General features: G+C 36.7%; 1 protein-coding gene across 2 annotated transcripts in view; it reads right to left on the reverse strand.

Moving 5' to 3' along the window:
- Window positions 1-22933, reverse strand: part of SMARCC1 (SWI/SNF related BAF chromatin remodeling complex subunit C1) — a 226989-nt gene that overhangs the window by 97891 nt on the left and 106165 nt on the right. For both annotated transcript variants that reach the window (XM_058288407.2, XM_058288408.2), the window contains exons 11-16: window positions 21114-21238; window positions 16877-16936; window positions 11391-11428; window positions 8400-8521; window positions 3901-3972; window positions 590-703 (exon numbers count right to left, since the gene is read on the reverse strand). In XM_058288407.2, the coding sequence (XP_058144390.1) occupies window positions 590-703; window positions 3901-3972; window positions 8400-8521; window positions 11391-11428; window positions 16877-16936; window positions 21114-21238 (531 nt within the window). The remainder of the gene's footprint in view (window positions 1-589; window positions 704-3900; window positions 3973-8399; window positions 8522-11390; window positions 11429-16876; window positions 16937-21113; window positions 21239-22933) is intronic.

Consider the following 22933-nt stretch of genomic DNA (forward strand, 5'->3'; position numbering starts at 1 on the left):
AGGAATAAAGCACTGAAATTAAAATGTAAAAAATATAAACTTTCCTACATAACCATCATATGACCATTAGACAAAATAAACTGTAACAATAAGTAAACATGTCCCCCGAGGGCTATGAACCACCACAACGCATCTGACAAATCTGGTGAGTTATATAAGGACAATTTCTACAAAGCCCACATAATGTTGATAATACAGCACCCCAAAACTTAGTAATAGAGCACAATCATTTCAATCACAGAAATGAGCAATCAAATGTTCATTTATATCCACGGAGAAAGAATTAAGAAAGAGACCAAATTCATAGAAAATCCCCATTTTTTTCTTTTTCTTGAGAGAGATCTACAACACAGAGCTTATCCAGTTCCCATCCCAACCCATCCTGCATACCTGGCCATATTATTATTTGACTATATAAAATAAAAGATACAAATCGCAAAATCTGGAAAAGAGGTAAAAACGCTAAGGTATTAAAAATATTCAACCTCTAAATGAAAGACAAAAAATTTAGATGTTTTATTAAGCAAGAAAACCCTCAGTTTAATCACTCGTTAAGCAGCAATGTAATGTCTGAAAAAAGTCACTTTACCTCATCACAGCACACACATCTCCTGTCAAGTTTCTCCGACAAGCAGTGCTGGTTAAATACTCTTGGGGATTCAGGCGATATGTGTCGATCATAAAATTTCGATATGCCAAGTATCTAAGAAATGACAGCAATAAAGTGCTTTATTAGAACTCAGTGTCACAGAACAACATGTGAGGTGATGATCTGCCTGCTGTTATTTCAGGCTAAGAGAGAGCTTCACTTTAACATAAGTCAGGAGCTCACGCACTCTTTCAACCAGCAGGAAGCATTCATCAAGGATGGTCAGAAGTGACTTCTGGTTCAAGCCTATGACTCGTATGTGCTTTCTGATCCATTCCCGCTTCAAATCAGACCAAAGCTCTAGGATCCCTTAATGGTAAAATGCTGAGGTTGAAGCTGTTTCAAGTTCAGCTATATAATAAGCTTTAGAATGTCCACGATGCCTTCATTCTGAACACGTTTAAGTCCTAGTCTCAGAAACATACACAGCTCACAGCCAGAGGAGGAGACAGGATGAAAGTGGGCAGGAGAGAGAAAATAGGAAAGAGCCTGGCCTCTAATGAGTCTTAACTGTACAAGTATTTATTGAAAACTTTAGATTCTTCACAACCAAATACAAAAAGGTAAGACAATAATTCACTTAAGAACAGTGGTACTTTATTAAGCATTTACAGTCATAAAAAACTCATGATAAGAATCCCTACTATGTAAAACAACTGTTTAAAATGTATAACAGGTAAAATGATGAAGTTTATGTGAAGTAACACAAATACATTTGTATTTGGTCATAGAGAATGATGATTAATCCTTGGCTGCCTACAGAATGGTTACCTAGGCTGTCTCCCTTACTACCAGCGTTTTATCCATTTAATCCTGACAACCCCCATATGAAGTAGGGTCTCTTATCTCACGCACAGATGAGAAAATTAAAGCAGAGGAGTCAGAAAATTTGCCCCAAACCACAAGGCTTGTAAGTTATGGAGCCAAAATTCAACATAGGGAGTGTGCTGGCTCTGGATTCCATGATCTTAACTACTGATGATTCTCACTGCTATGCCCTTCCTAGATAGAGCCTTACATGTACTACCTCTGACAATGGTCACACATCTTTGGGATGGCAGTTCTTGAGGGGAGTTCCAGCTGGGCAGTTAGTAGAACCTGTGAAGCTGAACTCAAAAGAAAGACGAGAATATATAAAAAGGAGGAAGCAGGCTTGGCCCTGTGGTTAGAGCATCTGTCTACCACATGGGAGGTCGACGGTTCAAACCCCGGACCTCCTTGACCCATGTGGAACTGGCCCACCCCACGCACAGTGCTGATGCGTGCAAGGAGTGCCCTGCCATGCAGGGGTTTCCCCTGCATAGGGGAGCCCCACACACAAGGAGTGAGCCCCATAAGGAGAGCCGCCCAGCACGAAAGAAATTTCAGCCTGCCCAGGAATGGTGCCGCACACACGGAGAGCTGACACAAGATGACGCAAACAAACAAACAAAAAAAGAAACAAAGATTCCTGTGCTGCTGACAACAACAGAAGTGGACAAAAGAAGAACATGCAGCAAAATGGACACAGAGAACAGACAACTGGGGCGGGGGACAAGGGGAAAGAAATAAAATTAAATTTAAAAAAAGGAAGAAGAAAATCGGGAACTCTGAGTTACAGCAGATTGTACAATATACCCAAGTATTTCTGCCACAAAATACTTAAAAACAATTTTAATCAACAGTTGTTGGCACACACACAAACCATAAACTGGGCAGCCTGAGGTCAGCTACATTAAAATGGAAAAAGTACACTGCTTAAAAAGGCCCAAATATAATACGCTCAGGCAGAAAAACAAAGACCACTCAAAGGTGAACTAACCAAGTAATACAGGCTAAAATGCTACACTGTGCCAAAAAAACCTAAGTATTTCTAAATGTTGACAATATGCAAATCAGCAGCAATAAGCAAATCGCTAGAAAAATGATGATCACCCCTGAACAGGTTAAAAACAAAAACAGGGAAACAGACTTTGGCCCAGTGGTTAGGGCGTCCGTCTACCACATGGGAGGCCCGCGGTTCAAGCCCCGGGCCTCCTTGACCCGTGTGGAGCTGGCCCATCCGCAGTGCTGATGCGCGCAAAGAGTGCCGTGCTACACAGGGGTGTCCCCCACGTAGGGGAGCCCCACGCGCAAGGAGTGCACCCATAAGGAGAGCCGCCCAGCGCGAAGGAGGGAGCAGCCTGCCGAGGAATGGCGCCACCCACACTTCCTGTGCCGCTGAAGACAACAGAAGCGGACAAAGAAACAAGACGCAGCAAAAAGACACAGAAAACAGACAACCAGGGGAGGGGAATTAAATAAATAAAAATAAAAATAAAAATTAAAACAAAAACAAAAACAAAAACAAAAACAAAACAAACAAACAAAAAACAACAGGGCTTTGATATGTCAAATCTTTGGTTCTGGATTTAAATGACTCCTTAAAACTTTGTTATGGAATGGATGAAAATATCTTTGACAGTTAAACTTAGATTCTTAAACTATCATGGAAAAACCACAAACAGAAAATATTTATTATTCAATTAACTGTTATGCCATGTGTCATTTTACATGAACAATTACAGAAGTTAGTCCTTCACTAAAGGCCATCAATTTGTGCAATAATATGTGTGAGACACAACAGATTAATAGCATGAAAATAATACATGCAAGGGTATTTATAATATGATAGGTATAGATTTATTTTAGGGGCAAGGGTTTACAAAACTACATGCCAACAAAAATATTTTCTGATAAACTCTATCTTTCCAATACAAAAGCATAACAATGCCATAGGCAATTAAGATCAATTCACATACAGGTATATCATACTGGGCATTTTTTAAAAATTACTAGTCATTCATGAGAGAGATATGGTAAAGATTCCATGTTCTTACGGATTATTATATAAAATAAACATAATCCATAACACCTATGCAAATACAAGTTAGTAAAGGTTATTTTATTCATTTTAGTGAATGCCCATGACCAAATTCAATGTTCAGCTGCAATAACTGATGCACATACCATTCAAGGTTAAGGAAGAAGAAAACAGAAACAAACTTTGAAGCAAAGAAGGTTGTACAGCTGAGATATGAATACTACACTTTGACTAGATTAAGGTATTTGCAAATTTCCAAGAATCAGCAACAGCTAAATTATAAATGTGCTTTAAGAGCTCCTGCACACTGATATGTCCCATTCCCACCCCATACATACAACAACTTTTCTTAAACTAGCCTCAGTCAAATATACAATGATTTCATCTTTACTAAAAGTTTCACACTCACATTTCTGGAGTCTTGGATTTGTTTTTTCCATTGAAAAACTCAGGAAGAGCACGTCGTTCAATCACATGAATACTGAAAAGGAAAAAAAAGGGGGGGGGGTTGGCAGTCTTTCTGAGAAAGAATAAAACCCTAAGATTTGAACTAAGGTTGTTGAATTTTTAAAGCAAAACTGACAAAATTCAAATACTGACCACTGCTTGACAAAACTAAATGACTTGCACAAATTTCTATGTATTAACAATCTATAATAAGGTTTAAGGAGGAGAGCTTTCAGTTTTCTATTCCTATAACCAAACTCAAAAAATTCCTGACTTGACTCGATATGACTAGATGATGAGAGTTCTTTGAAAGTGGGTTGCCAAGTATCAAAGAAGGATGACATATCAATAACTTGATGAAACAATGACCAACCACTAAAGGGACAATAGAATTTACAATTATCAGTTTCTCAGTGTCGTAACATCAATGTGTTTCAGTCCAGCCCTCGTAAACTTGGTGGAGAATTAATTTTTATTTTTCATTTTTAAATTTTTATTTATTTATTTCTATTTATTTATTTCTCTCCCTTTCCCCACCCCCCCCAGTTGTCTGCTCTGTGTCCATTCGTTGTGTGTTCTTTTGTATCCGCTTGTATTGTTGTCAGCAGCACCCAGAAGCTGTGTCTCATTTTGTCGCGTCATCTTGCTGCGTCAGCTCTCCACGTGTGTGGCGCCATTCCTAGGCAGGCTGCACTTTTTTTCGTGCTGGGTGGCTCTCCTTACAGGGTGCACTCCTTGCACGTGGGGCTCCCCTACGCAGGGGACACCCCTGTGTGGCATGGCATTCCTTGCGCACATCAGCACTTCATGTGGGCCGGTTCATCACATGGGTCAAGAGGCCCTGGGTTTGAACCTTGGACCTTCCATGTGGTAGGCAGATGCCCTATCCACTGGGCCAAATCCACCATTCCCATTGGGCCAATTATCATTGGGAAGTGAATATGGCTCAAGTGATTGAGCTCCTGCCTATCATATGAGAGAGGCCCTTGGTTCGGTTCCCAGTGCCTCCTAAAGAAAATTAGCTGGCGCAATGTCTGCGGCAAGATGACACAACAAAAGACATAAGAAGAAAAACATAATGAGAGACACAACAAAGCAGGGAATGGAGGTGGCTCAAGTGATTAGGCACCTCCTTCTCACACCAGAGGTCCCAGGTTCTGTTCCAGGTTCCTCCTCAAGACGTGAGGAAGACAAACAGACACAGAAAGCACAAACAACAAGGGGATGGGGAGGAATAAATACATAGATCTTTAAAAAAAATTTCCATCATCTACTGCTTTTAATAAAATCACGAACTAATCTGTAACTTTTAGATAAGCACAATTAGCGCTTTATAAAATGTTACTGGTTTTAAGCACAGTAGAGGCCATGTAAAATGATCATGAATAACACACTACAAATGAACCAACTATAATTCTAGTAGTGTTTTCTTAAATTGTTGATCTGAATAAATATATAACAAGTTCCACGATAACACCATACTTTGCACAAAATTATCAACTTTAGAAATCTTATTAACTTCATTTGATACATATTTCACTTTGGACTTTCTTAAAACAAAATAAGACCTCTGAAATTACACAGAAAAAGACAAAATATTTCTCTCAAGGGATAATATAGTCCACTGAAACCTTATTCACAATTCTTCCATAATCATCAATAAACATTAAGTATTTGCAAAACTGTTCTCAAAAAATCCTGTTAAAATGAAGGCTATGATTATAGTTTTCAGTCACTGACATTTCCTTTCACAATTTATTCTGTCCCATTTACACCTTTAAAACAGAGCACACTGCTGAACATTTACTTTGTCAACACTAAATAGCAAGTGCTTCCATGAAAAAGAAAACGAGAAGGGAGAGAAAGAGCAATCACAATACTAATGAAAATTAATATACTCACCAAGTACTCAAATACATCTTAGTGAAAGTACATTCATAACTATTGGGCTGGCTAATATTTTGATGTTTACAGAGTAAACTTCCCTATCTAAGAATTCTAAAACACCTGAAAGCTTTATCATACAAATTCAAATTTACTAAACACCCTTTTACAATATTCACACATGCCTTTAAAAAAAGGAAAAAAATATTGGCGAGCTGATGTGGCTAAGTGGTTGAGTGCAAGCTTTCCACATACAACGGCCAGGGTTCAATTCCCAGCCCTGGTGCTTCACACAAACACAAAAGAAAAATAAAAAATAAAAAGGGAAAAATATTAAATGGGCAGAATTATGACAAACTCACAAATAGAACAGGCTGCCTAACATTAATTACTAAGCAGCTTATATTTTGCAATAGAAAGAAAGAAAAGAATAGATACAATTCAGCCTGGAAAAGTATACAGGATATACTTGGCAATATGAAACCAGTTGAGTAGCACAATGTTTCTGACATTAGCACAAATCCATGTTTTTCCTGATGACAATTTAGCTTTACACTGGCTTTCCACATATGTAAGATATTAAGTATTGGTTATATGAAAAGTGCAAATCAGTGGTCTGTGTGAACGTAATGAAACTATCTCACCCATTATTTGTAACATTTGAAAATGTTTGAAATAGCTATCTTCTAGAAAAATATGGAACAAAAAGAATTAATGCTACATGACTTTCCAAGTTTTACTATGAAAAAAATAGCTGCAGGCAATTAATTATATAGTTTTAAAATACTTCATATTGTTTTAATTGTTACAGGTTAGGAAAAACCCACCAAAAACCTATTTATGGATTCTCCAAGAAGAAAACACAAGAATGTTTAATGCCAAGCACTTTCCTTTTCACCAGATAGGTCAAAAAGGAAAGACAAACAGTAAGATGAGAAGAGTTTAGAATAATAAATAAATAAAACCTGTGTTATTCCAATTATTAACTCTAACTCTGGAACACTTTTTAACTGAAGTGGCAAGTAGTTCATCTATAAAATATTACTATTTAATATTAATCTACATTAATATTACTATATTAATATCTATCATCAATCTAACAGTAAGCATTGTGAAGCAAAGATGATCATGCAAATGAGTATTTCTGCAACCTATGAAAACCTACAGTTTCATCTGTTGTGACTATTTCCTTTCCTTTTTTTTTTTAAGGAAAAGAATGATAGTTTGTCAGGTATGCCCCAATAAGCCTTTCTGTTAGTGACTTCTCACATTTGTCAATTTCAATGCAATAAATTATCACTATTTTAAAATAACACTATAAGTTAAAAAATACCTAAAAACTGAATATGTTTTCAGAAAGTAAATTACTATTTAAGTATACTAATAATTAGTAATTGTTCACTGAAAAGAAAAATGGGGACAGTGGATAAAAGGTTACCTTAATATATCAACATAATATTATTAGGATACACAAACAAAAATCTAAGTTTTAAAATTTTGAATCTTAAACATGAAAATAGAATACTAAGACTGAGATACTTCGGAATTTATATAAAATGCAAATATCAATAGAATGAAGACTGACCTTCAAAGATAAGTTAGACACTTATTTCTTTCCAGTTCATATCCACTCAAAACATCCAGGAATATCATTCAGAATTGATGGTAAAGACACAAGGACAAGACCCAACATTTCAGTCATATCTTTTTTTTTTGGACACAAATAAAGTATGCGACTCAAGTGGACCAGCTGCGCTATTCTTTTAAATTGTCTTCTAATGATTACTAGATATATATTTTTTAATCAGATCTATCCTTGAAGAATGTTAGTGCAATAATAACTGAGAGCAAGCAAAAGACCCAAAAAGAACTCCAATGATTTCAGTAATGGAATCATCAATGAAGTAACTATACAACCTTCCAAAGAAATTATGTTAAAAAAGCTAAACTCTATTTGGAGGGTATGTTCTGATACATATATTTAAAAATCAAAACCAAACAACGAAATAACTGCTGTTTCAACTTTATTTGAAACAATCACAACTCATAACTGATTAGTAAATAAGCTATACAGAACTCCAGTTATTTCCAACTGTGCTCCACAGATGCCAAGGAGTTGCTGAAATAACAGGGAGGATGCTGTGGTCTGTTTTCCTGAACTTTTTTTACAATCCTGGATATATAAGTTAAAAGCATTCTAATACTAAAATGTTTCCTATTACAAGTGGATATTACTTTATAGTGAGATACTTTTTTTCTTCTATAAATTTAATATTTTAAATTCACATAAATCAACATCGAGTTTTAAAATTATATATAAGCAAGCATCTCTGTCTGAATTACACCTGATTCCAGCTAAGTTTGGTTTAAGCTTTCAAAATTGTACAACCCTAAGTTACAATACAATCTAGTTTCCATCCCTTGACTGTTTGGAAGAACATATTCCAATGATAAAAATCATTTTACATCTCTCTACATCTTGTATGACACTGACTACTGACTTGGGAACAACATGATTTCAAAGAAAATTTTCCCAATCCTAAGTACAATATTCACAGTCTTAAGCAAACCACTCACCAGTTATAATCAAACCAGGATGCATAGCTAGGAATAATAATGTGATTGGTCTGCTCTGTTACGTTATCTTCACCAGGATCGACTGAGCGACTTTGATCACTTTTGCTAGGATCTTCATCTTCCTATAGAAAAAGCCAAAGTTCAGAGAAAGAAAAAACAGAAAGATATATAATAGCTTTTAAATTTCAAATTATTAGGTCAGATAGTGTCCACTTCAAGGACCAGGAAAACAATCTGACAGTTTTCAAGGTACCTTCACAAGATGGCCAACTAACACAGCAAATTTTCTGCCTCCCTTTTTACAGATAAGGGAATCAACTCAGAGAAGGCAAGTTTATCATAAGATTAAACACCAAGTTAAATGAAGAGAGTCCAGACCAATTATCTAGCAGCATATCCAACACCTTTATTTTAACTGATTGAGTCTTCATAATTAAAACTTAAGGTTAAACATTTTTTATCAAGGTCAGGGTATATGCAATCAGCTAAATTAGCTAAATTTTATCATAAATGGTTTGGGTATTTATCTGCCTTCTACTGTATCACCTTCAAGGTACAGAAAATCAGAATTTTCTTGGCTTTAAGAAAATACATGGCATGTTCACTGTATATTAAATATACCTATATTTTCCCTTAGGACAGGAAAATGTATATATTGTACTCAGCTTTCTATATTATTTTGATGGGAAGACATGAATAGAAAGGGAACAGGCTTCACGCAAATTACAAAAAAATGAAAATTTATTCATTAATTGGATTTTCAGACCTACTTATCGTTTGTATTATACATATAATTTTTAAAAACTTGATTTATCATATGTCTTAGTTCCTGAGAATTAAAAGAACTGACCTTTTTTTAGAGGGTGGGACATAGGATAAATGTGCTTTTGAAAATTTTATTACTTTATTACTGTGGAAACATATTGCTAAATAAGACATATACCATTTTATACCTATTTGTTCCAAGTATCTTTCTGTGAGCAAATAAAAATAAGAAATTACTCATCTTATAAAAAAAAAAAAGCCAGAAATAGCAGCTACGTACAGTAGAGGAAAAAGAGAGAGATTGAGAGGTGAAGAATTTTCTTGTCTACTTTATATATGATTTTTAATTATTATTGAAATAATGAAAATGCTCTAATAATGACTGAAGCAATGGTTGCACAATAATGTGATTACACCAAATATCACTGCTTGTACATTTTGGATGAACTGTATGCTTTATTAGTATGTATCAGTAAAGTATATTTGTTTAAAAAAAAAGTAAAGGACATTAGTCAGTAGGTCAAAGTGGTATAAAGAAATAAAGACCTGTAGTAAAGGTAACCATTTGGGTAATTACAGAAAATTTTTTTAAAAATTTAAAAAGAAGAGATTAGAGAGGAGGGGATGTTAACGGCTTGCCATGCATGAGGTCCCAGGTTCGATACCCAGTACCTTCTTTAAAAAAAAAAAGAGATTAGGAGTTAATTATACTTAGAAACACAGGGCAAAAATAACAACTTGTAGTATTAATATATTACATTACACTCTTGGTTCATTTTACTATGTAATATTTGATCTCATACAGTTTAAAAGTTTAAATTAATGTGGTCTTTTTTAAAAAGTGGCTTTTTTTTTTCTATGGAGGAAAATAAAAATTACAAGTCGAAACAATGGGCCATTTATTAAAAATAGAGGTAAAATCCTGCCTTAAATCTAACAACTCCAAACAGCATAATTTTTTATATATCTCCTACATCAGAAATGAAAAAACAAAGTGGATAACTACAAGGGTCAAGAAAAGTCAAAAAAGCCTGATGCAACAGTTACACTGGCGGGGATTAGTGTTATAGTGATACAAATGGAAGTAAGAAAATCAAGACATGGAACACTGTGGTCAGTTATCAGTATTAGTACCTTGCAACCAGGGAAGAATGAAACCAGAAATTAGAGCATATTAAGACACACTACACATGAAAAGACAGAGAATTTCCTCTTAAAACTTTGGGGCCAAGGAAGACATCTATTTGGGGAGAATGTTAAAAAGAAAAATTCAAGGGAAACGGACTTTGGCCCAGTGGTTAGGGCGTCCGTCTACCACATGGGAGGCCCGCGGTTCAAGCCCCGGGCCTCCTTGACCCGTGTGGAGCTGGCCCATGCGCAGTGCTGATGCGCGCAAGGAGTGCCGCGCCACGCAGGGTGTCCCCCGCGTAGGGGAGCCCCACGCGCAAGGAGTGCACCCATAAGGAGAGCCGCCCAGCGCGAAGGAGGGAGCAGCCTGCCCAGGAATGGCGCCGCCCACACTTCCCGTGCCGCTGACGACAACAGAAGCGGACAAAGAAACAAGAAACAAGACGCAGCAAAAAAAAAAAAAGACACAGAAAAAACAGACAACCGGGGGAGGGGAGGGGAATTAAATAAATAAAAAAAATAAAAATCTTTAAAAAAAAAAAAAGAAAAAGAAAAATTCAAAATAAGAAGGGACTGGGAAGCGGATTTGGCTCAATGGATAGAGCATCCTCCTACCACATGGGAGGTCCAAAGTTCAAACCCACGGCTTCCTGACCCATGTGGTGAAGCTAGTCCACACACTGACGTGCACAAGGAGTGCGTGCGCTGCCATACAGGGTGTCCCCCACATAGGGGAATCCCACGTGAAAGGACAGTGCCTGTAAGGAGAGCTGCCCCATGCGAAAAAAGCACATCCTGCCCAGGAGTGGGGCCACACACACGGAGAGCTAACGCAGCAAGATGATGCAACAAAAAGAGACAGATTCCTGGTGCCACTGACAAGAATACAAGTGGACACAGAAGAACACAGAGTGAATGGACAGAGAGAGCAGACAACTGGGGGGCAAGAGGAAAGAAATAAAAAATAAATCTAAAAAAAAAAAAAAAAAGGTATTCAAAATAGATGCCTAAACATACTTCCAATTCAGTATTTCTACTGTTCAATACACAGAACCCTTAGAAATTTCCTCCCACACCAGGCCAAAACTAAATTGTTACCTTTCCTCCTGTCGCAACTGCTTCTTCATCCTGCTCATCTGCAAAATCAAAACATGCAATTTATTTTAAAACAAGTAAATGTTTTGGATTTCTTGGAAATTTTAAGACTTGCATAAATTGATAATGGACAGAGAAAAAGAAAGAATAGACTATTTAGGCAAAACCACTCCTCTAATAATTCAGTAAATTAGAATTTTACATAGGAGCAGAATAAGTAGAAATCCAATGCACAGATAATTAAACATATCCAACAAGAGGGAATTAATAATTAATTACTGCTTAGACTAATAATATCTTAATCATGATCTTGTCTAACACCAGATAAGAGACCTGATTAGGCCTCTTGCCTTCTGGGACTTGGTAAAACAAAGAAATGGATCCCAGAGGAAGGGATTAAAGAGTGAGAAGTAGAGAGAGAGAGGCTGTGATCAATCCCCACAGACAAAGTTCCAATAAGAGTTAACGCCTACTGTTGATAGGGGACTCTAGGACCTAAATGCTGGCCTTGCAAAAGAACAGGAACCCCTGAATAATTTAAAATGGGCAAGTGATTTCCGCACTGAAAAGCAAAAGTGCTAATATAAGTACATTAGTAAGTGCCTGCAACATTGTATTTCCTTATAAGTATAACCATTTGCAGTGATAAATGTACTGTGAAATTTACAAGGAACTTGGTGAAATCATTCTTTCTTGTACTTATTCATTCAACAAATATTCCTGATGAACCCACTATTTGAAAAAACACTAAATAATCTGGTTAGACTAAGTTTACAGCACACTGGCTAAATGTGGCCTGCTGCCTGTTTTGGAATGGTCCCTGTACAGAAAGGAGTTAAACAGCAGGTCTGAGACTTCTATTTTTAGAAAGGTCAGGTTGCAAAGACAGCCCTCGGCTGACATCTGACTGACACACTCAACTATGAAGACAGTTTACTGTGCCTTTGGCTATTTGTACAAAAATATGGTTTATGATGAACATCTGTTATTCTTCTGGAGTTTGGAATTTTGGTACATGCCAGACAGAAGGAGCCTATGTGATCAGCCCACAATAAAGATTTTCAGCATGTAGTCTCTAATGGGAACCCTGAGCAAAAACAATGCAGGCATATTGTTGCATTTGTGCTGCTAGGTAAAGAGCACACCCGGTGGGACCCCTCATGGGAGGGAAGTAGTATAAAGAAACCTGCACACACTTTCCTCCTGGTTCCCCCTGTGGCTTGCTTTTTCCCTTAGGATCCCGCTGTGCATCCGGACTAACTAGCTGGAATAAATAACTTTTAGCAGTAAATAAAACCATATGCTAAATCTTCTAAGTCCTTACAGAGAATCTTAAAATGTGGGAATAGTTTTGGGAACTATCACATCCACAAACTAAGAATGGTTTTAAAATTATTTTATGGTTGAAAAAACAAAACAGAAGAATATTTCATGACACATGAAAATTAACTGAAATTCAAATTTCAGTATCCATAAAGTTTTATTGGAATACAGCCATGCTCTTTTATTTACATATTGTCTATGGCTACTTTTGCTACTATAGAAACAAAGTTAATTAGTTGTGACAGAGTGTGTGTCCCACAGACCCTAAAATACTTACTACCTGGCTTTTTACCAAAAAAGGTTTGCAAACCTCAACTTGAGAGTATTTAAAAAGATAGCAGTATTTTAACAAATAAGGAACTACAATTCAAATATTCAGCTAAATTTCACAGAGCGTCTGCTATGTGCCAGGCACTATCCAGATGCTAAGGATACAATGATGAACAAGAGGTCAGTGCCCCTTTCAAGTGGTAAAGATAGGACAGAAAGTAAACTAATGAAAAGATTAGCAGATGTTGAAGAATACTATACAAAAAATGAAAGTCAAGTAACACATTCGAAAGGGGCAGGGTAGGTGACCCTTACAAAGGAAGTGACCAGGAAGTCTCTCAGAAAAGGAGACACTTAAGTTCACCATGAGAGATAAGAAGGCAAACATTCCAAGGAGAGGAAATGGCCAGACCAAAGGCCTTCAGGTGAGCATGGCTTGGTATCTTCATGAAATGGAAAGTGGGCCACTTTGAGAATGCATAATGGCAGACAGAACTGAGTACAACACATTGGCAGATGGGGGCTGGGGGGTGGGAATGCAGAGCACGGGCACTGTAGTTAAACAGACCTAGACTGAATGTGGGTTCTCTGAACAGCTGTATTAGAAACATTACTGAGCCTCTCCAGATCTTTGTTTCCTTATCAGCAAAGGGTAACAGGAAAGGTTTAATGGTAAGGTACAAACATGCAGAATGAAGCCTAGCATATATTGAAGCAATGTACAGATGGACCCCACTGTTCAATTTATAAGTTAGAAACAAATAACTGCTAACAGGAATGGTATGGTAAAGTTTGGAACTAACCAGAATCATCCAGCTCTGTAGAGGGACTTATTTTTTTCTAGGACGCGACCAACAGAAAGAAATCCAGGTAAGGTTGCCAAAAACTAACTTTTTTCCTTTTGGACCTTGGTAAAGTGTATGGAAATCACTTCTCTCTAGATGGTGACAGTAAAAATTAAATGATATCTCAATATCCAAGATGTACAATTTAATTTTAGCTTGATATATTTCTGCCCAAGATAGTCTTGGCAACCAACAGCTACAGACTTCAAATAATATTAAAGTAGGAGGGACACCCTACTCACTGACCCTTAATAGTAATATCCAATACACAGTCTCTTTCATGTACTGGGTATTCCAAATATGCTTCCATGTCCTCCAGCACACGGCTCTTCCTTTCAGAGATCTCAAGAAATGAAATAAACGTTGGGAAAGTCAAGGACATACTCACGGTCATGTTCTAGCCCTCAACCACCCCCTACTTTCCCCCTCTTGTGTGTGCAGCTGTTTGTTATGTTTCCACTTGCAACGGTTTGCATGCAGGTGTTTGGTATGTTTCTATTTCCCTAAACAACTCAGGTAGCTGGGGAGGTGATAAATCTTAATCATTCCCAGCTGCTTGCCAGGGAAAAAAGGCTGCTCACTGGCAGAGTCCCCTGCCCCTGCAGTGTCCGAAAGCTCAGCACTTGGTCAATGCACTGTGTCTTATCTCTGATGTGATGAGAGGACCCAGTCACAACTGATCCCTCATCTTCCAGGAACAGAGGCATCAACTGTGCACTGACCCGGACAAGAGCAGCTGGATTCCCTAGGAGACTGCACAACGTGGGATCTTTCCTGCTTTTCTGGACACTTTGTGCTGTGCAAGCAATAAAGTGGTCATTTCCTGGGAGCCTCTGTTGGGTTGGAACCTGTGTTTGCACAACACATCGTATAGTGATTTGTGTCACTATACAACAGAATTTGGATCAGTCAAAACAACACAGAGAATGATAATTCTCCAATGATGGATTACAGTTGCATCTTGGCAGGGTTCAGATTACAACTAAAGCAGAAAACCCGATTCCTAATTGAAACAAGGGAAGCCTACTGGCCCTGAAACGAAAGGTCAGGACACCTGCTTCAAATCCCACAGACCCTAACTCTCCGACTGTGACATAGTAACATCTTTAGACATAACAGCCTTGATGTGGACTTGAAGTTGTTAAAAAAAAAAAAAAAATACAAAGGGAAGATGTCTTATAAACAGGACTAAAAATTTTCTTACCCTTGAGGTCCCTATCATTACCTAAAAGTGGCTTCAATTTAGACTACTTCGATCAAGTCTATTGTGAACACACCCTAAATGTTCATTTTTACTTCATTTTTAAAAGGAAATTGTCCACTTCTTTCAGGCCACAAAATGATTCCTTTTTTAAATATATACAAAAAAAGCCAAGGAAAACGGACTTGGCCCAGTGGTTAGGGCGTCCGTCTACCACATGGGAGGTCCGCGGTTCAAACCCCGGGCCTCCTTGACCCGTTTGGAGCTGGCCCATGCGCAGTGCTGATGCGCGCAAGGAGTGCCGCGCCACGCAGAGGTGTCCCCCGCCACGCAGAGGTGTCCCCCGCGTAGGGGAGCCCCACGCGCAAGGAGTGCGTCCCATAAGGAGAGCCGCCCAGCGTGAAAGAAAGTGCAGCCTGCCCAGGAATGGCGCCGCCCACACTTCCCGTGCTGCTGACGACAACAGAAGCGGACAAAGAAACAAGACGCAACAAAAAGACACAGAAAACAGACAACCGGGGAACGGGGGATTAAATAAATAAGTAAATCTTAAAAAAAAAAGTCAATTATATTTTTCTTGAACAACCTGCACCAGTGGAGAGCACTGAATCTTAGAATATTTCACCCATTCACTTTATTATATAGGACCATTAACTACTTTTTGCTTTCTTGGCCTTTGATTTAATGGATACGTACCAGCTGCAGATAAGGCAATATTTATGCAGAATGTGAAAGTACTATGTATCCCAGCTCTAAATTCTATTAATAATGTTAGCCATTACAACAAATATTTAAACAGTATCTCTTCCTTTTCAATAATTTTATTAACTACCTTTATATGAACTGGTTATAATCAAGGTAATTTTCTACTTCTACTTTTGACATGATCAAACCCAGAATCATCCATTGTTATACCAGGCTCTAAGATAGGGACTATAAGATGTATTTAGTGGCGTGAAGAAGAAAAATTCTCTCAAAAACCTATTAATATCTCCCTTCCATCAAGAATCACTGCAAATTATTCATAATACAGACCTCACTTAACTAGGGGAGAGAAATCTCAAGTCTCATTTCTCCACATAAGGAGATATGAAAATCCCTTCCAGGTGTAAAATATAGTCAAGTAAAATATCTAGTCTATTCTGAAAACACTAATTTCTCCTTTGACTTTAATAACTGGGGGAAAAAAAAAAAAAAAGATCCAGATTTTTACCCCAACTATAACGCCCAGAAACAAAGATGTTTAAAATTACCCCTAATTTCAAACACTTGAATAAGTGTTTGAAAAAAAAAGATGAATACATACATCTTTTCTATGCTCCTAGCATCATATAAGAATTACAATTTACTTGTGAAAATATATTATAAAAACTTTAAAATACTAGAAAAGGACGGTATGACTCACTTTATACTGTTTATAGAGAGCTTACTGTTCGCTTATGAAGCAATAAGTCAACAGATTTTTCCAAAGATGCAAAATCAATTTGCACATATGTTATGAAACAAGTATTTGCAAGAGATTGGACAAGTTCTTTAATTGGAGCTATTTCTTTAAAACTAAGATACTCTGATTCAGGTAAAACCTTTGCTTCTTTCCAAGAAAATGTTATTTTGAGATAAGGCAGGTAATGTAGTAGAGAAAATATGGATCAAGAAAATTATCTTTCCTAAGATGATACAACTAAACCACAAAGGTAACTAGGAAGAGGTAACCATAGTTAAAACCTTGAGTTGATAATTACAACAAATGAAAGCTACATCTCTGAGTAAAGAATGGAATATCAGAGGAGCTTACACATCCGAGAGAGAAAACAACAAATAACTGTATATAATTTTTTGTGTGCTTTTACCTAGATCTGCTACAGTTCCTCCTTTAACAGGTGTATTTTCACTATCTTTCTTTGGGTTTACTAGAAAAGAAAAAACAGAATGTTTTAAGGAAAAAGTTATGCCTGTTTTTAGAAATGAAACAGCATAGGACGTGATTAAAACATACATTTCATTTCAACTGCACTGACAATTGCTACATACCTGCAAATAAAAAAGGGTAAGCCAAGTTGCAAAACATTAAAAATTAACAAATTACATTTTTTCAGTAATTACCCAAGCAGCAATAAATTTTCATAACAAGATAAATAATATACTAATATTCAGGGCAAACAAGAAAGAACCATTCAAACCTGTCCCACAAAATATTTTTTATGAACAGTTTTTGTTTTTACATATTTTGATTCCCATTTCTGTGTCATTCATTCTTTCAGGTAGATAAATTGAGGAAGAAACGATCCTTTCCATATATCGACATGGACTTTAAAACATATCCTGAGAGTTTAAAAGTCTTATATTGAGAATGTAAAAAGGTGCAGCTGCTGTGGATAACCGTGGTGAGGCCTGAAGAAAGTTAAATATAGAATCAGTATGTGATCCAGGAATTCCACACCTAGGTATATATCCAAAGGAAAAAAAATTCAGGTATGCAAACAGAAATTTGTAATCCCAATTCACAGCAGTATTATTCACAATAGCCAAAAGATGGAAACAACCCATGTGTCCATCAACAGTTGAACGGATAGACAAAATGTGGTACATACAATGGAATACTATTCTGCCCTAAGAAGGAATGAAGTTATGAAACATGGAAGAAACCTTGAAAATATTATGCTGAGTGAAATAAGAAAGGCACATAAGGACAAATATTATATAATTTCACTTATACAAAATATGCAGAAATATCAAATTCATATGGATAGAAAGTAGATTAGAAGGTATCAAGGGGTAGAAGAAGGGGGAAGGGAGAACTGTTTCTTAGTGGAATAGAGTATATGTAAATTTTGGAAATTTAAAAATAAATAAAAATCTTATATACTAAATTTAATCCATATTGTGCTCTTACCACTTATTCTCACATAATAGTGTCCCTTTGTGATCCTTCCATATAATAAGGACTTTCAGTTATAGTACATCTCTTCCTCTTTTTTTTCCTCTCAAGATGGCTCCCTTATCTGCCTGCTCATCAATTGCACTCATTGTTTTTGCTTAGTTTTTTATGTGTTTTTTTGCTGGTTGTTTATTTTTCCTTTAGGAGGCACCAGGAAGCCAACAAAGGACCTCTCATGTGGGAGGCAGGTGCTCAAGCGCTTAAGCCACATGTACTCCCTTTCATTTTTAATAGGTCCACTATATCAATGAGTGGATCAAAAGTTAAATATCCTTACATTGATGGAAACTTAGATTACTTCCAATTTTACACTATTCTGTAATCAAAAGTCTTTTATAATTATTTTGTGCATTCATGTAAATATTTCATTAAGACACACTCTAAAAATTAAAACTGCTACTGAATATGCAAATTTTAATTTAACACTGTGAACAAATAGCAATGAATTCTATATTTGAATTTAGTTAAAAGGGGAAATGTTATGTTGTATATATAGTAAAAGAATAACAATTTTTTTAAAAATCCATGAAACTGCACAACATAGTGAACCCTAAATTAAAAAAAAAAAAATTTTTTTTTACTGGCCCCACCAGTGTTAAGCAGATTTATCAATTTACATTTCCACCAGTAGGATTTGAGCATATCCACTTCCTTAAAAACTTTCCACCATTGGGAATCCATTAAGCCTTGAAAATCTAATGAATGAAAGCAGTAATTTTATAATTTCCATTTCTTTGGTTAAGTGAGGTTGAAGATCTTTTCACATGTTTAGCAGTCCTGTATTTTTTATAAATTACCAGTACATAGTACTTTGTCCAGTACTCTACATAGCTTAAGAATCTTCATACATACTCAGGATTCCTGGTTTCTTAATTGAGTAATGAACATTTTATCCCCTCCTAACACTTGTTTAAAGTGTGCTAGTATATAGTTTTGGTTTTTATATTTAGCACTTTCATTCATGTGAATACATATATTAATATATACAAATTTTACCAAGAGTATTTATAGAACAGTTTAGTCTTTCCCCACTGATAATGCAATACCAAATTCAATTTATAAATGAAACTCATAAACAAAAACATGAATCTAATTTTTAACTGACGAATCTATTGCACTGACCAAGTCATCCATTCCTGGGCAAAAACAATACTAATTTAATTATTTCACCTTTACTGTTTAGGTAAGGACTACCATCACCTTCATAGCTCTTGAAAAAAAGTTTTGGTTATTTTTCTAAATTTACTCTTCCATATGAACTTAAAAAAGATCCTTATTAAATATCAGGATTTTACTGAAATCTTTAATGGAATTATATTGAGATATTTACCCAATACTGCCTTTCCTCAAAACTGAAATTGCCCATTCTGAAAGACAGAATTTACTTAGTACTATTTTTATGTCAGTCAATAGAGCTTTATAATATTTTCCATTGTTCCTGTACTTCCTAATGCTATCCCAAGGAATTTCATTGTTTTTCTTCCCACTGTGAAACTGACTTACTTTCCATTACATTTCCTCACTGCCCTAAGAAACAAGCATGGGCTCTAGGCTGTGAGCCTTAGGTGAAATCCCAGTCAAATTCCACAGCAAACACCAGGCATATGAGTGAGGAGCCTCCCAATAATGCTACCCCTACAAAGGGCATCTCCCCCAGTCTTTGAGCCAACCCAGCTGACCTTAGAGAAAATAGATCTTTCTCTGCTGACCTGTGCCTAAATTAAAGATTAATGAGCAAAACAAGTGAGTGCTGTTGTTAGAACCTACTGAGTTTGGGGTAGTTTATTACCCTGCAAAAGATATCTATAACAGAAGAGTCACAGTGAATGTGATATGTATTTATCAAGCTGTTCCCAAAAGGGCATACACTAGGACTTACCAACTCCCCTCAAATCCTTCCCTGATTACTGGAGAGTAAATATATGGGGAAGAACTAGAAAGGAACACAATGAAAAGAAATCGATGGAAAAATTAAAAGAGCCAAACTGAGATTTCAACCACTACATGATGCAGGGGAAAAAGAACTGAGTTCATGATCAACCAAGAAGAATTTGGTAAACACTTGAGGCTCTCCACTAATAACCAAAAGGCCCTCTTCATAGTAATAAAAAGGAAGCAACCCAAGTGTCCATCAACTGACAGATGATGGATAAACAAAATGTGGTATATACATTCAATGGAATATTAATGAGCTGAAAAAAAATAAAGTTCTGATACATTATACAACATAAATGAACTCTGAAGACATCATGTTGACTGAAATAAGCCACAAACAAAAGAACAAACATTGTATGAGCTCATGGATATGAAATAATTAGAATAGGTAAATTTACAGATCTAGAAACTAGAATCCAGATTACCAGGGGCTGGGGGTGCTAGGGAATGGGGAGTAAATGTTTAATTCGTATGGAGTTTTTGTTAGGGGCAACAGAAAAGTTTTGGTAAAGGATGTTGGAGGTAATACCACAACACTGTGAATATAATTAACCACACTGATTTACAGATTTAAAAATTATTAAAAGGGAAATATTTTGGTGTCGTATGTCACTAGAAATAAAAAAACAAAAACAAAAAAACACAGACACATCTGAATAACATAAACAGTCAACCCTAAAGTAAACTATGGACTATAGTTAATAATACAATTCTAGTAATAGTCTTTCATCAACTGTTACAAAGAAACCACACTAATACAAAGTGCTATTAAAAGGGAAAACTGTATGTGTGCGTTTTGTAGGGAGGGTAAATGGGAACTCTGCCGTTATTTTTTTGTAACACAACTCCTCTTAAAAATTTTTTTTTTAAATAAAAGCTGATCCAGAAATTTCATCTCCAATAATTTAGGTTTATTTACACTTAATAAAAGTGTATAAAATGTCTATTACACAAAAAAGACAAGAAAAATAAAAAATAAAAAATTTCCATTACATAAAGCACCACCTAGAGATTTGACATGTAAAATAAACCTATTAAAAAACAGGTAAAATAATACACCAAAAGATTGGGAAAGAGGAAATTTCATAATTCCGTTCACACTTGACACTTGAGAATTGTGAACCCAATGCATAAAAAGAAATAATCCCATGCTATTGGTGAAAATCGTTACATTATGTCTAATGTACTCTCCATCTAGGTTGAAGAATACAAACCATTTTTGGGCAGTACCACTTCCTCTATGTTGGGGACAGGTGTTGGGTCTTCCATATCCTTGGTAAGATCTTCTTGCTCATCTTCTTCTTTCTGACTTCTACGTTTCCCATAAAGACCAGCTTGGCTAAAACATATGAGAAATATACAATGTAAACAAGACCAACTCTGGCTACTTGTAGCAAAATTTTTGATGTTCCACACCTTCATTATTGTTAGAATTCCATGTTCTGAACTTTAAAAAGACAAATTCCAGCAAATCAGATATATTCCTGGCATTACAACCAAACAGGCAAAAAAGAAAAACAGTTATTGAACATAAGAAAAGGACATACAAACCCCACTATTTAAATTACAGGTACTATCCTAAGAATGGCCTTAAATTCGTTTAATAAAAAGACATCTGCGAAGGAAATATGGCAGTTTCTCTTTCAATGCTGAAATCAGGATCATAAACAATCACTTACGTAAGACGTTTGTTCAAGATATGGTCAAATATAGCTTCACCCTCCCTGCAGCTGCTAATTCCCCTTCCCCCAGCCTCATAGCAGACACTTCTGGGGGAAGAAGCTAGGGCTTCTGGCACAGCACCTGGTGCTAGGGTGGGACATAAAAACCTAATCCTTCGAACTCCAGAGGTACATGGTCTCATTGCTGATTAGTGCTACTACAGATCACTAGGGGCCCATGCTAAGGATGGCCACTGTTTCAACCACACTTGGGCAAAGTCAGCAGAGGAATCTTGTACAGTAACCTCCCTCAAAACTATGCAAACAGTTAAGGTGCTAGAGAAACTGGGCAAGGGCTGGATCAAGAAAACACCGCTTCAAAAGCCATAGAAAAAACCTCCAGGTGTCCTTGCTGGCCCCTTCCCAACCCTGTCCACAAAGGGAAGTGAAGCCAGCTTGTGCTCCCATTGCAAGTCATGGCCCTGTTCCACAAATGCCAGAATAGCCCTGGAGTGCCTGTTGCACTGCATCTACGTCAGAGCCAATCTATCAGGTGGAAGTCTAATAAGGAACTGAGCCTCGAAGCTTGCCCTCCCAGAGTTTGTCCTGAGGGCAGAGAAGCCATTAGCAGACAGCTGGGAAAGGGTGAGAAACAATTTGCCTAAGGCAAAGGAAGGAGACCACCAACTAAAACCAAGACAATATGCAAAGACTGTGAAAGGATTCTGCTTTGTTTTGCTTAGCTTCTGACACTCGAGAAAATCTCTCATATATCACTAGCAGAGTACAAACTTAAGAAACAGAAAGCTCAGGGACTAAATCCTAGAGTTAATGTTTTAAAACACTAAAATGTACAGTGTACATAAGACTGCAAGACAAAGAAACAAGAAATGATGGCTCATTCTCTGAACATAAAAATCTGAAACCATCATAAAAGAGAACCAGACTTTGAACTTACTGGACAAAGACCATAAAAAAAACCATCTCCCATTCAATGTCCATTACTGGAACAAAAGAGTCTCTTCAACAAATGGTGCTGGGAGAACTGGATATCCATAATCAAAAGAATAAAAGAGAACCCCTATTTCACACCTTATAGAAGAGCCAACTTAAAAATGAATCAAAGACTGAAATATAAGTGTCAAGACCATAAAACTACTAGAAGAAAATGTAGGAAAATGTCTTCAAGATCTTAAGGAAAAGAGTTCCAACAAGATGGCGTCAGCTTAGTTGGTGCTGGAGTTGGTAGGTGTATATCCAAGAGACTTGAATCTTTGGGCTCCCCATGTGCCAGCTGGGCCCTGAGTGTCAATGGAGTTGCAACACCTACTCTCTAGTTCAATGGACTCACCTAGGACAACTAACAAGGAGGT

Source organism: Dasypus novemcinctus, chromosome 26 (assembly GCF_030445035.2).
Source record: "Dasypus novemcinctus isolate mDasNov1 chromosome 26, mDasNov1.1.hap2, whole genome shotgun sequence".
NCBI classification, from domain to species: Eukaryota; Metazoa; Chordata; class Mammalia; order Cingulata; family Dasypodidae; genus Dasypus; species Dasypus novemcinctus.